The following is a 17535-nucleotide window of genomic DNA, read 5'->3' on the forward strand; positions in this document are numbered from 1 at the left end:
CTTGTCATTCATTTTCAAGCAAGAATACAGGAACCCTTTTGACTAGGTATTTACTAAGAGGGACCTGAAACCTGCTGGGTAGGGAAGACCCAATCTCAGACCCATTTGGAGGTATCCAAGCAACTCAGAAAACTGAGTTTTACTTCCAATTTACACTTTGCTCAGCCCACTTTCATTTATTTATTTATTTACTCTTCCCCTCTTTATTTACTCTTCTCCTCTCTTCATTTAATTGTGGGTGCATGCAACAACCAGCTCAGGGTCCTTGGTGCCTTTGTGCCCGAAATATTGAGTCCCAGTAGAGGCCAACCTGATATGTCTACTGGGAGAGTGGGGTTTTCCCTCAGCAAATATAAATTCTCTCTCGCTCATACTTTCTCTCCGTCTCTCTCGAGCTCCTCTCCTCCCGCGTCGCGCCGCTCTCTCTCTCTATCCTCGTCTCTCTTCTCTCTCTCTCACACACCACACACACACCACACACACACACACACGTGGTAAAACACTCACTGTTCACATAGGCCGCACTCACTGCAAATCGGGAGTGTGGGTCCTGCGGTCAGTGACATCTTAAACGCTGGAATGGTAGGAAAGTATGAGCTCTCCAATCTTGTGGGGTCAGTAACTGAACTCAACATCAAAATTAGTTTTGTGTATGTTTGACAAGTTGAACTAAATGGAGTTAGATTCCAAAGACTAGCCTCACAGCCGTGTCTGCAAGTCATTTCCTGCCCACTAGGGGGTGCACGAAGCTTGTCTGTTTCTACAGTTCAGGCCTAAGGGTGACTAGCAGGAACTTTTACACAGAATGGTCCAGTGCAGAGAGCATTGCACTTCCGGGAACTAATTTCATCCTCCTAACACCTCATAGTGTAAACTAATACAAAGAACAGTTCAATAAGTTGCTTGCTTTGTGGCTTTGGAGAAAATAAGAATTCCTCTGTCCACCATGGTATCTATGAAATGGAAGTGAGATCTTAGCTCCAGAGCTGATGGAGATAAATGCCTGATAAGGTGGCTGAGCCAAATCTATCTTCCCTCTCTCCAGTTCACCTGGACCCTTCCGCTGGCCTGACCACAAGGTCAGATCTCTGCCATCTCACAACCCCTCACTCACGCATGTCCCCTCTTCCCACCCTGTGTCCCCTCACTGCCCACTTCCTTAAAGAATCTTCTGCACCCTGCTCACTCCCTACCTGCTGTCCATGCCTTGCCCCACTGCAGTCTGTCCTCCTGGGAATTTACTCACATCATAAACAACCACACACTTGATTATTCCCGCCTTGGACTCTCTTCTCCCTGGATACTGCATCACCATGGTCTTGGGGTCTCCTATAATGGGACTGCTTTCCCTCTGCCGCCTTCCTTCTGAACTCCTGACCCTTGTCAAACACGTCAATATGATTGTTAGGCAAGTTTCATAACTATGAACATTTCTCTATGTGAAATGTGAAACCACCCAGGAGGAGGGCAGGAAGGGAGTAGATGTGTGAGGGAGGAGAGTCCCAGAGGAAGACAAAGGGCGGGAAGGAGCCGATTTCTTTCCTTGGACAAGGCAGTTCTCCAATGTGAGACTAGAGTGGGTAACCATCACCCGGTGCCTATGGAAACTGCAGGTTCTAGCTTCCTTTTTAGAGAGCCTGGTGCAGAAGGTATGGAGTGAGGTCAGGGACTCTAATGAGTTTCCACAAGTGTCCCAGGTGATTCTGATGCAAGGGGTCCCCAGGATCCCTGAGCAAAGCTGCCACACTTGGCCCAGAGGAGAAAGTGTGAGGCTGCAGGTGCTGGGATTTGAGGGGCTCCAGCTGGGATACCCTGCTCTGCTGACCTGTCTTCTTTCCACCCAGATAAGCACATTAATGGGATTCCTTCTGGTTTTCAACTTTTCTCAGGTGAGTTGGTCAGGTTCTCTGTTTGGACCTCAGGCCCTGCTGAACCCTTGGCCCTCTTTGATCCATAAATACCCAGTTGGGGCTCAGACCCTCAGGGAAACTTCCCCAGCTAGGCTCCTCCATCACCTCCTCATCTCACTGCAGGGACCAACACAGGCCCCTGGCCTCAGGGAGATCCTGTCTCCTTTGAGTGTGTGTTTGGGGAGCAAGGACTAAGCTGTTGTGAGTGACCACTTCTGTTCCTCTCTCCAACAGCAGGCATATGTCAGCCACAGTCCTTAAGTGCAAAGGAGACTGTAAAGTGGGATGTGATCCCTCCACGAGGCCCCTTTTTACAACTGAAACCCCACGTGATTGCCTTTGCCGTCCTCATCTGAGCCACTGGGCTCTGGTTCCCTGGGCAAAGGGCAGTTGTCGATGGAAAAGAGGGGTCGGGGAGTAGAGGGCAGAATATGGACAATCTGAGAGTCTTCAGAGATTAACTTTTGGGTGTTCATTTGATTTCTCTCTAGGCATCGGCGAACCTCCCAGTGGTGAGTGTGTGTTTGCTGGGGTTGGGGAGGGTCATTGTACTCATCTGGTGAGCAGGGTAGATGAGACCTGCCTTTGCCACCATGTCCCCCGGGGAGTGGCCATAGGTCTGTGGGATGGGAAGGGTAAGAAAGGGTTGGGAATGGTCAGGAAAGGTTGGAAAGTTGGAGGGATGGACTGGCAAGGAGCAGGAAGAAGTTCAGGAAGAGGAGGGTGGCAGTAGAGGGCAGAACCCTTGGAAGTGTCTCTAAAGCAAATTTGGCAGACCAGAAAGGGAGAAGGCCACTCTTTCTATAAAGAATACAGGAACCCTTCTGACTAGGTGTTTACTAAGAGGGACCTGAAGCCTGCTGGGTAGAGAAGACCCAGTCTCAGAACCCACATTGGAGGTTTCCAGCAACTCAGAAAACCGAGTTTTATTTTTAAATTTATACTTTCCTTAACCCCAGTTTTCATTCACTCACCCATTTGTTCATTCATTCATTATTAGTTAATTAATTAATTAATTAGTTCCTTCATTTGTGGGTGCATGCAACAACCAGCTCAGGGTCCTTGGTGCCTTTGTGGCCAAATGTTGAGTGTCAGGTAGAGGTCAACCTGATATGTCTACTTGGAGATTGGGGGTTCCCTCCCCACATACAAAATTCCCTCTCTCTCTTTTTCTCTCTCACACACACATACGTGGCACGCACACACACACACACACACACACACACACACATTCACTGTTCACTATAGAGTCCTCACTGCAACATGTGGTGAAGGGTGGGTCCTGGTGTCAGTGACCTCCTGTCACTGGCTGTGGATGGAATGAGTATGAAGTCTCCAGTCTTGTGGGGTCTGTGGCTGAACTCAAACTTCCAAATTATGTTTTGTGGTGTTGACAAGTGTGAACTAAATGGAGTTAGAGTCCAAAGACTAGCCTCACAGCGGTGTCTGCAAGTCATTTCCGGCCCACTAGGGGGTGCACGAAGCTTGTCTGTTTCTACAGTTCAGGCCTAAGGGTGACTAGCAGGAACTTTTACACAGAATGGCCCAGTGCAGTGAGCATTGCACTTCCGTGAACTAATTTCATCCTCCTAACACCTCATAGTGTAAACTAATATGAAGAACAGTTCAATAAGTTGCTTGCTTTGTGGCTTTGGAGAAAATAAGTATTCCTCTGTCCTCCATGTTATCTATGAAATGGAAGTGAGATCTTAGCTCCAGAGCTGATGGAGATAAATGTCTGATAAGGTGGCTGAGCCAAATCTATCTTCCCTCTCTCCAGTTCACCTGGACCCTTCCGCTGGCCTGACCACAAGGTCAGATCTCTGCCATCTCACAACCCCTGACTCACCCGTGTCCCCTCTTCCCACCCCGTGTCCCCTCACTGCCCACTTCCTTAAAGAATCTTCTGCACCCTGCTCACTCCCTACCTGCTGTCCATGCCTCGCCCCACTGCAGTCTGTCCTCCTGGGAATTTACTCACATCATCATCAACAACCACACACTTGATTATTCCCGACTTGGACTCTCTTCTCCTTGGATACTGTGTCACTATGTTCTTGGGGTCTCCTATAATGGGACTGCTTTCCCTCTGCCTCCTTCCTTCATGGACTCCTGGCCCTTTCAAGTAATTAGTAAAACGATTGTTAGGAATTTCAGAACTTTTAAAATTTCTCTATGTGAAATTGAAACCATCCAGGCGTAGGGCAGAAAGTGCCTAGATGTGTAGGGAAGAGATGTGTCTGGGAGAGGAAGACAAAGTGTATGAAGAATGTGATTTCATTTCCATCGAAAAGGCAGTTCTCCAGTGTGAGACTAGAGTGGGTAACCATCACCCGGTGCCTATGGAAACTGCAGGTTCTAGCTTCCTTATTAGAGCGCCTGGTGCAGAACGTACGGTGTGAGGTCAGGGACTATAATGAGTTTCCACAAGTGTCCCAGGTGATTCTGATGCAAGGGGTCCCCAGGATCCCTGAGCAAAGCTGCACACCAGGCTCAGAGGAGGAAGTGTAGGGGCTGCAGGTGCTGGGATGGGGGAGGCTCCAGCAGGGATACCCTGCTCTGATGACCTGGCATCTTCCCACTTGGACATTCTTCACATTATAGATGAATATACAGATGATGATGATGATGAGAAAACCCTTTTAGGAGGTAAGTTGGCCATAATGCTTAGACCTTGACCTCCCCTTTGTAAATTTAAATTCTTTATTGTTTAAAGTATTACATATGTCTCCTTTTTCTCCCATTAACCTCTCCCTGGCTGTTTCCATCCCTCAGCACATGCCCTCACTCCCCTACTGTCTGTGCATATGCGTTATGCTTATATACATGCATACAAGTCCTTTGGTTGATCTCTTACCCCCCACCCTCCCCTGCCTTCCCTCTCAGGTTGTACAGTCTCTTTGATGCTTCTATGTCTCTGGCTCTATTGTTCATCAGTTTATGTTGTTCATTATATTCCACAAATGAGTGAGATCACGTGATATTTATCTTTCTCCGACTGGCCTATTTCACTTAGCAAAATACTCTCCCGGTCCATCCATGCTGTTTTAAATGGTAAGAGTTTCTTTTTTACAGCAGCATAGCATTCCATTGTGCAGATGTCCCCCAGTTTTTTAATCCACTCATCTGCTGATGGGCACTTACGCTATTTCCAAATCTTAGCTATGGTAAATCGTGCTGCTATGAACATAGGTGTACCTTGACCCTCTTTGACTCATAAACATGCTGCTGGGGCTCAGCCCTGGCAACCCCACAGGGAAACCTTCCCCAGCCAGGCTCCTCCACCATCTCCTCATCTCACTGCTGTGACCCACACAGGCCCCTGACCACAGGGAGATCCTGTCTTCTTGAGTCCTGGGGTAGGAGTGCGTGTGTTTGGGGAGCAGAGACTAAGCTGTTGTGAGTGACCACTTCTGTTCCTCTTTCCAACAGCAGGCATATGTCAGCCACAGTCCTTAAGTGGACAGGAGACTGTAAAGTGGGATGTGATCCCTCCATGAGGCCCCTGTTTTACAACCGAAACCCCACGTGATTGCCTTTGCTGTCCTCATCTGAGCCATTGGGCTCTGGTTCCCTGGGCAAAGGGCAGTTGTGGATGGAAAAGAGGGGTCGGGGAGTAGAGGGCAGAAGGTAGACAGACCGAGAGTCTTCAGAGATTAACTTTTGGGTGTTCATTTGATTTCTCTCTAGGCATCGGCGAACCTCCCAGTGGTGAGTGTGTGTTTTTGGGGTTGGGGAGGGTCATTGTACTCATCTGGTGAGCAGGGTAGATGAGACCTGCCTTTGCCACCATGTCCCCCGGGGAGTGGCCATAGGTCTGTGGGATGGGAAGGGTAAGAAAGGGTTGGGAATGGTCAGGAAAGGTTGGAAAGTTGGAGGGATGGACTGGCAAGGAGCAGGAAGAAGTTCAGGAAGAGGAGGGTGGCAGTAGAGGGGAGAACCCTTGGAAGTGTCTCTAAAGCAAATTTGGCAGACCAGAAAGGGAGAAGGCCACTCTTTCTATAAAGAATACAGGAACCCCTCTGAGTAGGTATTTACTGAGAGGGACCTGAAGCCTGCTGGGTAGGGAAGACCCAAAATTGGAGGTTTCCATCAACTCAGAAATTGAGTTTAATTTTCAAATGTTTACTTTCTTTAGCCCCAGTTTTCATTCATTCATTCATTATTTCTTTATTAATTAACTAGTGGCCTGGTGCACGAAATTCTTGCACTGTGTGGTGGGAGAGTGTCCCTCAGCCCAGCCTGCCCCCTCTCACATACTGGGAGCCCTCAGGCGTTGACCCCCATCACCCTCCAATCACAGGATCGGCCCCTTGCCCAGGCCTGACGCCTCTGACAGAGGCGTCATGCCTGGGCAGGGGACCCTCATTTCCCCCCATCACTGCTTCTGCCCCCAGCCCAGGCCTGATGCCTCCGGCCCAGGCATCAGGCCTGGGCAGGGAACCCCAAGACCCCTCCGATTGCTGGCTCTGCCCCTTGCCCAGGCCTGATGCCTCGGCCAGAGGCGTAAACCCCCATCACCCTCTGATCGCCTGATCGGCCACTTGCCCAGGCCTGACGCCTCCGCCAGAGGTGTCAGGCTTGGACAGGGGACCCCCATCTCCCCCCGATCACTGGCTCTGGCCCCCACCCAGGCCTGAGGCCTCTGGCCCAGGAATCATGCCTGGGCAGGGGACCCCCATCTCCCTCTGATCGCTTGCTCCACCCCCCGCCCAAGCCTGACGCCTCTGACCCAGGCTTCAGGCCTGGGCAAGGGGACCATCATATCCCCCCAATCCCCAGCTCCGCCCCCCGCCCAGGCCTGATGCCTCGGCCAGAGGAGTTGACCCTCATCACCCTCCGATCACCAATCACCGGATCGGCCCCTTGACCAGGCCTGAGGTCTCCGGCAGAGGTGTCAGGCCTGGGCAGGGGACCCCCAGCTCCCCGCGGTTGCAGGCTCCGCGCCTGCCCAGGTCTAATGCCTCTGGCCTAGGGGTCAGGCCCAGGCAGCGGGGACCTGCAGTGGCAGCGGGGGGCGCCGTGATTGCGTGGCTCCGCCCCTGCCCCTGCAGGACGCCTCTGGTTGAAGCGTCCGGCCCGGGCAGCGGGGACCTGCAGCTGCAGCGGCCCCGCAATCGTGGGCTTCACTTTAGGCCCAGGCAAGGGACCCCTAGCTCCTGGGACTGCCAGCTTCGACTGTGCCCAGCTCCCATTGCTGGCTCCACCCCTACTTCCTGCTATCACTCGCCAGGGCGGCAAAGGCGCCTGATTGTCCAATCATGGCTGGGGGGCAGGGCAAATGCCGTGCCTTTGCCCTGCCCCCCAGCCCCTAGCTCCCCCCTGGGTATCCGATCACTGTCAGTGGCAGGGGGCTTCTTCCTGCTTTCCCTTTCACCTCCATGCATTGTGCCTACGTATGCAAATTAACTGCCATCTCTGTTGGCAGTTAACTGCCATCTTAGTTGGCAGTTAATTTGCATATAGCCCTGATTAGCCAATGAAAAGGTAGCGTCGTATGCCAATTACCATTTTTCTCTTTTATTAGTGTAGATTATTTCCTTCATTTGTGGATGCATGCAACAACCAGCTCAGGGTCCTTGGTGCCTTTGTGCCCAAATGTTGAATCTCAAGTAGAGGTCAACCTGATATGTCTACTTGGATATTGGGGGTTCCCTCACCACATATAACATTCTCTCTCTCTCTCTTTCTCTCTCACTCGCTCTCTCTCTTTCTCTCTTTCTCTTTCACACACACACACACACACACACACACACACACACACACACACGTGTACACACTAACTGATCACTATAAAGTCCTCCCTGCAACATGTGGTGAAGGGTGGGTCCTGGTGTCAGTGACCTCCTGTCACTGGCTGTGGATGGAATGAGTATGAAGTCTCCAGTCTTGTGGGGTCAGTGGCTGAACTCAAACTTCCAAATTATGTTTTGAAAGTGTTGACAAGTGTGAACCAAATGGAATTAGATTCCAAAGGCTAACCTCACAGCCATGTCTGCAAGTCATTTCCTGCCCACTAGGGGGTGGACGAAGCTTATCTATTTCTACAGTTCAGGCCTAAGGGTGACTAGCAGAAACTTTTACACAGAATGGCCCAGTGCAGTGAGCATTGCACTTCCATGAACTAATTTCATCCTCCTAACACCTCATAGTGTAAACTAATACAAAGAATAGTTCAATAAGTTGCTCGCTTTGTGGCTTTGGAGAAAAGAATTCCTCTGTCCTCCATGTTATCTATGAAATGGAAGTGAGATCTTAGCTCCAGAGCTGACGGAGATAAATGTCTGGTAAGGTGGCTGAGCCAAATCTATCTTCCCTCTCTCCAGTTCACCTGGACCCTTCCGCTGGCCTGACCACAAGGTCAGATCTCTGCCATCTCACAACCCCTCACTCACGCATGTCCCCTCTTCCCACCCCGTGTCCCCTCACTGCCCACTTCCTTAAAGAATCTTCTGCACCCTGCTCACTCCCTACCTGCTGTCCATGCCTCGCCCCACTGCAGTCTGTCCTCCTGGGAATTTACTCACATCAACATCAACAACCACACACTTGATTATTCCCGCCTTGGACTCTCTTCTCCCTGGATACTGCATCACCATGGTCTTGGGGTCTCCTGTAATGGGACTGCTTTCCCTCTGCCTCCTTCCTTCATGGGCTCCTGGCCCTTGTCAAACACGTCAATATGATTGTTAGGCAAGTTTCATAACTATGAACATTTCTCTATGTGAAATGTGAAACCACCCAGGAGGAGGGCAGGAAGGGAGTAGATGTGTGAGGGAGGAGAGTCCCAGAGGAAGACAAAGGGCGGGAAGGAGCCGATTTCTTTCCTTGGACAAGGCAGTTCTCCAATGTGAGACTAGAGTGGGTAACCATCACCCGGTGCCTATGGAAACTGCAGGTTCTAGCTTCCTTTTTAGAGAGCCTGGTGCAGAATGTATGGAGTGAGGTCAGGGACTCTAATGAGTTTCCACAAGTATCCCAGGTGATTCTGATGCAAGGGGTCCCCAGGATCCCTGAGCAAAGCTGCCACACCTGGCCCAGAGGAGGAAGTGTTGGACTGCAGGCGCTGGGATGTGAGAGGCGCTATCTAGCAGGGATACCCTGCTCTGCTGACCTATCTTCTTTCCACACAGATAAGTACAGCAAAGCGAAGCGTATATGTCTTAGATTTCCAGCAGGTGAGTTGGTCAGGTTCTCTGCTTGGACCTCAGGCCCCGCTGAGCCCTTGACCATCTTTGACCCATAAACATGCTGCTGGGGCTCAGCCCCAACAGACCCTCAGGGAAAACTTCCCCAGCCAGGCTCCTCCACCACCTCATCTCACTGCTGTGACCCACACAGGACCCTGGTCTCAGGAAGATCCTCTCTCCTTTGAGTACTGGGGTAGGAGTGTGTGTGTTGGGGAAGCAGAGACTAAGCTGTTGTGAGTGACCACTTCTGTTTCTCTTTCCAACATCAGGCATATGTCAACCACAGTCCTTAAGTGGACAGGAGACTGTAAAGTGGGATGTGATCCCTCCATGAGGCCCCTGTTGTACAACCGAAACCCCACGTGATTGCCTTTGCTGTCCTCATCTGAGCCATTGGGCTCTGGTTCCCTGGGCAAAGGGCAGTTGTGGATGGAAAAGAGGGGTCGGGGAGTAGAGGGCAGAAGGTAGACAGACGGAGAGTCTTCAGAGATTAACTTTTGGGTGTTCATTTGATTTCTCTCTAGGCACTGACGAACCTCCCAGTGGTGAGTGTGTGTTTGCTGGGGTTGGGGAGGGTCATTGTACTCATCTGGTGAGCAGGGTAGATGAGACCTGCCTTTGCCACCATGTCCCCCGGGGAGTGGCCATAGGTCTGTGGGATGGGAAGGGTAAGAAAGGGTTGGGAATGGTCAGGAAAGGTTGGAAAGTTGGAGGGATGGACTGGCAAGGAGCAAGAAGAAGTTCAGGAAGAGGAGGGTGGCAGTAGAGGGCAGAACCCTTGGAAGTGTCTCTAAAGCAAATTTGGCAGACCAGAAAGGGAGAAGGCCACTCTTTCTATAAAGAATACAGCAACCCTTCTGACTAGGTGTTTACTGAGAGGGACCTGAAGCCTGCTGGGTAGGGAAGACCCAGTCTCAGAACCCACATTGGAGGTTTCCAGCAACTCAGAAAACCGAGTTTTATTTTTGAATTTATACTTTCCTTAGCCCCAGTTTTCATTCACTCACCCATTTCTTCATTCATTCATTCATTCATTCATTCATTAATTCATTATTAGTTAATTATTTAATTAGTTCCTTCATTTGTGGGTGCATGCAACAACCAGCTCAGGGTCCTTGGTGCCTTTGTGGCCAAATGTTGAGTGTCAGGTAGAGGTCAACCTGATATGTCTATTTGGAGACTGGGGGTTCCCTCCCCACATACAACATTCTCTCTCTCTCTCTCTCTCTCTCTCTCTCCCTCTCACACGCACACACACGTGTTCACACTCTCTGTTCACTATCGTCCTCACTGCAACATCTGGTGAAGGATGGGTCCTGCTATTAGTGACCTCCTGTCACTGGCTATGGATGGAATGAGTATGAAGTCTCCAGTCTTGTGGGGTCAGTGGCTGAACTCAATCGACAAAATTATGTTTTGAAAGTGTTGACAAGTGTGAACTAAATGGAGTTAGATTCCAAAGGCTAGCCTCACAGCCGTTTCTGCAAGTCATTTCCTGCCCACTAGGGGGTGCACGAAGCTTGTCTGTTTCTACAGCTCAGGCCTAAGGGTGACTAACAGGAACTTTTACAAAGAATGGCCCAGCGCAGTGAGCATTGCACTTCCGTGAACTAATTTCATCCTCCTATCACCTCATAGTGTAAACTAATACAAAGAACAGTTCAATAAGTTGCTTGCTTTGTGGCTTTGGAGAAAATAAGAATTCCTCTGTCCTCCATGTTATCTATGAAATGGAAGTGAGATCTTAGCTCCAGAGCTGATGGAGATAAGTGTCTAATAAGGTGGCTGAGCCAAATCCATCTTCCCTCTCTCCAGTTCACCTGGACCCTTCCCCTGACCTGACCACAAGGTCAGATCTCTGCCACCTCATAACCCCTGACTCACTCGTGTCCCCTCTTCCCACCCCGTGTCCCCTCACTGCCCACTTCCTTAAAGAATCTTCTGCACCCTGCTCACTCCCTACCTGCTGTCCATGCCTCGCCCCACTGCAGTCTGTCCTCTTGGGAATTTACTCACATCATCATCAAAACCACACACTTGATTATTCTCGCCTTGGAGTCTCTAATCCTTGGATTCCTGGTCACCATGATCTTGGGGTCTCCTATAATGGGACTGCTTTCCCTCTGCCCCCTTCCTTCATGGACTCCTGGCCCTTGTCAAGTATTTAGTAAACATGATTTTTAGGAATTTCAGAACTTTTAAAATTTCTCTATGTGAAATGTGAAACCACCCAGGCGTAGGGCAGAAAGTGCCTAGATGTGTAGGGAAGAGATGTGTCTGGGAGAGGAAGACAAAGTGTATGAGGAAGGTGATTTCATTTCCATGGACAAAGCAGTTCTCCAGTGTGAGACTTGAGTGGGTAACCATCACCCGGTGCCTATGGAAACTGCAGGTCCTAGCTTCCTTATTAGAGAGCCTGGTGCAGAAGGTATGGAGTGAGGTCAGGGACTCTAATGAGTTTCCACAAGTGTCCCAGGTGATTCTGATGCAAGGGGTCCCCAGGATCCCTGAGCAAAGCTGCACACCTAGCCCAGATGAGGAAGTGTAGGGGCTGCAGCTGCTGGGATATGAGGGGCTCCAGCAGGTATACCTTGTTCTGCTGACCTGGCTTCTTCCCACCTAGGCACTCTTCACATTACAGATGATGATGATGATGATGATGGTGCTGGTGATGATGATGATGAGAAAACCTTTTCAGCAGGTAAGTTGGCCATAATGCTTAGACCTTGACCTCCCCTTTGTAAATTTAAATTCTTTATTGTTTAAAGTATTACATATGTCTCCTTTTTGTCCCATTAACCTCTCCCTGGCTGTTCCCATCCCTCAGCACATGCCCTCACTCCCCTACTGTCTGTGCATATGCGTTATGCTTATATACATGCATACAAGTCCTTTGGTTGATCTCTTACCTCCCACCCTCCCCTGCCTTCCCTCTCAGGTTGTACAGTCTCTTTGATGCTTCTATGTCTCTGGCTCTATTGTTCATCAGTTTATGTTGTTCATTATATTCCACAAATGAGTGAGATCACGTGATATTTATCTTTCTCCGACTGGCCTATTTCACTTAGCAAAATACTCTCCCGGTCCATCCATGCTGTTTTAAATGGTAAGAGTTTCTTTTTTACAGCAGCATAGCATTCCATTGTGCAGATGTCCCCCAGTTTTTTAATCCACTCATCTGCTGATGGGCACTTACGCTATTTCCAAATCTTAGCCATGGTAAATTGTGCTGCTATGAACATCAGGGTACCTTGACCCTCTTTGACCCATAAACACCCTGCTGGGGCTCATTCCCGGCAACCCCACAGGGAAACCTTCCCCAGCCAGGCTCCTCCACCATCTCCTCATCTCACTGCTGTGACCCACACAGGCCCCTGTCCACAGGGAGATCCTTTCTTCTTGGAGTCCTGGGGTAGGAGTGCGTGTGTTTGGGGAGCAGAGACTAAGCTGTTGTGATTGACCACTTCTGTTACTCTTTCCAACAGAAGGCATATGTCAGCCACAGTCCTTAAGTGGACAGGAGACTGTAAAGTGGGATGTGATCCCTCCACGAGGCCCCTGTTGTACAACCGAAACCCCACGTGATTGCCTTTGCTGTCCTCATCTGAGCCACTGGGCTCTGGTTCCCTGGGCAAAGGGCAGTTGTGGATGGAAAAGAGGGGTCGGGGAGTAGAGGGCAGAAGGTAGACAGACCGAGAGTCTTCAGAGATTAACTTTTGGGTGTTCATTTGATTTCTCTCTAGGCACTGACGAACCTCCCAGTGGTGAGTGTGTGTTTTTGGGGTTGGGGAGGGTCATTGTACTCATCTGGTGAGCAGGGTAGATGAGACCTGCCTTTGCCACCATGTCCCCCGGGGAGTGGCCATAGGTCTGTGGGATGGGAAGGGTAAGAAAGGGTTGGGAATGGTCAGGAAAGGTTGGAAAGTTGGAGGGATGGACTGGCAAGGAGCAGGAAGAAGTTCAGGAAGAGGAGGGTGGCAGTAGAGGGCAGAACCCTTGGAAGTGTCTCTAAAGCAAATTTGGCAGACCAGAAAGGGAGTAGGCCACTCTTTCTATAAAGAATACAGGAACCCCTCTGAGTAGGTGTTTACTAAGAGGGACCTGAACCTGCTGGGTAGGGAAGACCCAAAATTGGAGGTTTCCATCAACTCAGAAATTGAGTTTAATTTTCAAATGTTTACTTTCTTTAGCCCCAGTTTTCATTCATTCATTCATTATTTCTTTATTAATTAACTAGGGGCCTGGTGCACGAAATTCTTGCACTGTGTGGTGGGAGAGTGTCCCTCAGCCCAGCCTGCCCCCCCTCACATACTGGGAGCCCTCAGGCGTTGACCCCCATCACCCTCCAATCACAGGATCGGCCCCTTGCCCAGGCCTGACGCCTCTGACAGAGGCGTCATGCCTGGGCAGGGGACCCTCATTTCCCCCCATCACTGCTTCTGCCCCCAGCCCAGGCCTGATGCCTCCGGCCCAGGCATCAGGCCTGGGCAGGGAACCCCAAGACCCCTCCGATTGCTGGCTCTGCCCCTTGCCCCGGCCTGATGCCTCGGCCAGAGGCGTAAACCCCCATCACCCTCTGATCGCCTGATCGGCCACTTGCCCAGGCCTGACGCCTCCGCCAGAGGTGTCAGGCTTGGACAGGGGACCCCCATCTCCCCCCGATCACTGGCTCTGGCCCCCACCCAGGCCTGAGGCCTCTGGCCCAGGAATCATGCCTGGGCAGGGGACCCCCATCTCCCTCTGATCGCTTGCTCCACCCCCCGCCCAAGCCTGACGCCTCTGACCCAGGCTTCAGGCCTGGGCAAGGGGACCGTCATATCCCCCCAATCCCCAGCTCCGCCCCCCGCCCAGGCCTGATGCCTCGGCCAGAGGAGTTGACCCTCATCACCCTCCGATCACCAATCACCGGATCGGCCCCTTGACCAGGCCTGAGGTCTCCGGCAGAGGTGTCAGGCCTGGGCAGGGGACCCCCAGCTCCCCGCGGTTGCAGGCTCCGCGCCTGCCCAGGTCTAATGCCTCTGGCCTAGGGGTCAGGCCCGGGCAGCGGGGACCTGCAGTGGCAGTGGGGGGCGCCGTGATTGCGTGGCTCCGCCCCTGCCCCTGCAGGACGCCTCTGGTTGAAGCGTCCGGCCCGGGCAGCGGGGACCCGCAGCTGCAGCAGCCCCGCAATCGTGGGCTTCGCTTTAGGCCCAGGCAAGGGACCCCTAGCTCCTGGGACTGCCAGCTTCGACCATGCCCAGCTCCCATCGCTGGCTCCACCCCTACTTCCTGCTATCACTCGCCAGGGCGGCAAAGGCGCCTGATTGTCCAATCATGGCTGGGGGGCAGGGCAAATGCCGTGCCTTTGCCCTGCCCCCCAGCCCCTAGCTCCCCCCTGGGTTTCCGATCACTGTCAGCGGCAGGGGGCTTCTTCCTGCTTTCCCTTTCACCTCCATGCATTGTGCCTACGTATGCAAATTAACTGCCATCTCTGTTGGCAGTTAACTGCCATCTTAGTTGGCAGTTAATTTGCATATAGCCCTGATTAGCCAATGAAAAGGTAGCGTCGTATGCCAATTACCATTTTTCTCTTTTATTAGTGTAGATTATTTCCTTCATTTGTGGATGCATGCAACAACCAGCTCAGGGTCCTTGGTGCCTTTGTGCCCAAATGTTGAATCTCAAGTAGAGGTCAACCTGATATGTCTACTTGGATATTGGGGGTTCCCTCACCACATATAACATTCTCTCTCTCTCTCTCTCTCTCACTCACTCTCTGTCTTTCTCTCTTTCTCTTTCACACACACACACACACACACACACACACACACACACACACACACACGTGTACACACTAACTGATCACTATAAAGTCCTCCCTGCAACATGTGGTGAAGGGTGGGTCCTGGTGTCAGTGACCTCCTGTCACTGGCTGTGGATGGAATGAGTATGAAGTCTCCAGTCTTGTGGGGTAGGTGGATGAACTCAAACTTCCAAATTATGTTTTGAAAGTGTTGACAAGTGTGAACTAAATGGAATTAGATTCCAAAGGCTAACCTCACAGCCGTGTCTGCAAGTCATTTCCTGCCCACTAGGGGGTGGACGAAGCTTATCTATTTCTACAGTTCAGGCCTAAGGGTGACTAGCAGAAACTTTTACACAGAATGGCCCAGTGCAGTGAGCATTGCACTTCCGGGAACTAGTTTCATCCTCCTAAAGGCTCATAGTGTAAACTAATACAAAGAATAGTTCAATAAGTTGCTCGCTTTGTGGCTTTGGAGAAAATAAGAATTCCTCTGTCCTCCATGTTATCTATGAAATGGAAGTGAGATCTTAGCTCCAGAGCTGATGGAGATAAATGCCTGATAAGGTGGCTGAGCCAAATCTATCTTCCCTCTCTCCAGTTCACCTGGACCCTTCCGCTGGCCTGACCACAAGGTCAGATCTCTGCCATCTCAGAACCCCTCACTCACGCATGTCCCCTCTTCCCACCCCGTGTCCCCTCACTGCCTACTTCCTTAAAGAATCTTCTGCACCCTGCTCACTCCCTACCTGCTGTCCATGCCTCGCCCCTCTGCAGTCTGTCCTCCTGGTAATTTACTCACATCATCTTCAACAACCACACACTTGATTATTCCCGCCTTGGACTCTCTTCTCCCTGGATACTGCATCACCATGGTCTTGGGGTCTCCTATAATGGGACTGCTTTCCCTCTGCCTCCTTCCTTCATGGGCTCCTGGCCCTTGTCAAAAACATCAATATGATTGTTAGGCAAGTTTCATAACTATGAACATTTCTCTATGTGAAATGTGAAACCACCCAGGAGGAGGGCAGGAAGGGAGTAGATGTGTGAGGGAGGAGAGTCCCAGAGGAAGACAAAGGGCGGGAAGGAGCCGATTTCTTTCCTTGGACAAGGCAGTTCTCCAATGTGAGACTAGAGTGGGTAACCATCACCCGGTGCCTATGGAAACTGCAGGTTCTAGCTTCCTTTTTAGAGAGCCTGGTGCAGAAGGTACGGAGTGAGGTCAGGGACTCTAATGAGTTTCCACAAGTATCCCAGGTGATTCTGATGCAAGGGGTCCCCAGGATCCCTGAGCAAAGCTGCCACACTTGGCCCAGAGGAGGAAGTGTGAGGCTGCAGGTGCTGGGATTTGAGGGGCTCCAGCTGGGATACCCTGCTCTGCTGACCTGTCTTCTTTCCACCCAGATAAGCACATTAATGGGATTCCTTCTGGTTTTCAACTTTTCTCAGGTGAGTTGGTCAGGTTCTCTGTTTGGACCTCAGGCCCTGCTGAACCCTTGACCCTCTTTGATCCATAAATACCCAGTTGGGGCTCAGACTCTCAGGGAAACTTCCCCAGCTAGGCTCCTCCATCACCTCCTCATCTCACTGCAGGGACCAACACAGGCCCCTGGCCTCAGGGAGATCCTGTCTCCTTTGAGTGTGTGTTTGGGGAGCAAGGACTAAGCTGTTGTGAGTAACCACTTCTGTTCCTCTTTCCAACAGCAGGCATATGTCAGCCACAGTCCTTAAGTGCAAAGGAGACTGTAAAGTGGGATGTGATCCCTCCACGAGGCCCCTTTTTACAACTGAAACCCCACGTGATTGCCTTTCCGGTCCTCATCTGAGCCACTGGGCTCTGGTTCCCTAGGCAAAGGGCAGTTGTCGATGGAAAAGAGGGGTCGGGGAGTAGAGGGCAGAATATGGACAATCTGAGAGTCTTCAGAGATTAACTTTTGGGTGTTCATTTGATTTCTCTCTAGGCATCGGCGAATCTCGTGGTGAGTGTGTGTTTGCTGGGGTTGGGGAGGGTCATTGTACTCATCTGGTGAGTAGGGTAGATGAGACCTGCCTTTGCCACCATGTCCCCCGGGGAGTGGCCATAGGTCTGTGGGATGGGAAGGGTAAGAAAGGGTTGGGAATGGTCAGGAAAGGTTGGAAAGTTGGAGGGATGGACTGGCAAGGAGCAGGAAGAAGTTCAGGAAGAGGAGGGTGGCAGTAGAGGGCAGAACCCTTGGAAGTGTCTCTAAAGCAAATTTGGCAGACCAGAAAGGGAGAAGGCCACTCTTTCTATAAAGAATACAGGAACCCCTCTGAGTAGGTGTTTACTGAGAGGGACCTGAAGCCTTCTGGGTAGGGAAGACCCAGTCTCAGAACCCAAATTGGAGGTTTCCAGCAACTCAGAAAACCGAGTTTTATTTTTAAATTTATACTTTCCTTAGCCCCAGTTTTCATTCACTCACCCATTTCTTCATTCATTCATTATTAGTTAATTAATTAATTAGTTCCTTCATTTGTGGATGTATGCAACAACCAGCTCAGGTTCCTTGGTGCCTTTATGGCCAAATGTTGAGTGTCAGGTAGAGGTACCTGATATGTCTACTTGGAGATTGGGGGTTCCCTCCCCACATACAACATTCCCTCTCTCTCTTTTTCTCTCTCACACACACATACG

At 50.9% G+C, this 17535-nt stretch overlaps 1 protein-coding gene across 2 annotated transcripts in view; it reads left to right on the forward strand.

Annotated features, from left to right (window-relative positions):
* Window positions 1-17535, forward strand: part of LOC118670592 (gasdermin-C-like) — a 75389-nt gene that overhangs the window by 50540 nt on the left and 7314 nt on the right. Inside the window, exons 16-27 of one of the 2 annotated variants that reach the window (XM_036337656.1) lie at window positions 1845-1889; window positions 2034-2111; window positions 2402-2422; window positions 4515-4559; window positions 5601-5621; window positions 9044-9088; window positions 9625-9645; window positions 11724-11801; window positions 12844-12864; window positions 16287-16331; window positions 16476-16553; window positions 16844-16861. In XM_036337656.1, coding sequence (XP_036193549.1) covers window positions 1845-1889; window positions 2034-2111; window positions 2402-2422; window positions 4515-4559; window positions 5601-5621; window positions 9044-9088; window positions 9625-9645; window positions 11724-11801; window positions 12844-12864; window positions 16287-16331; window positions 16476-16553; window positions 16844-16861 — 516 coding nt within the window. The remainder of the gene's footprint in view (window positions 1-1844; window positions 1890-2033; window positions 2112-2401; window positions 2423-4514; window positions 4560-5600; window positions 5622-9043; window positions 9089-9624; window positions 9646-11723; window positions 11802-12843; window positions 12865-16286; window positions 16332-16475; window positions 16554-16843; window positions 16862-17535) is intronic. The other variant, XM_036337657.1, reaches the window with a different exon arrangement.

Source organism: Myotis myotis, unplaced genomic scaffold, assembly GCF_014108235.1.
Source record: "Myotis myotis isolate mMyoMyo1 unplaced genomic scaffold, mMyoMyo1.p scaffold_m19_p_16, whole genome shotgun sequence".
Lineage (NCBI taxonomy): Eukaryota > Metazoa > Chordata > Mammalia > Chiroptera > Vespertilionidae > Myotis > Myotis myotis.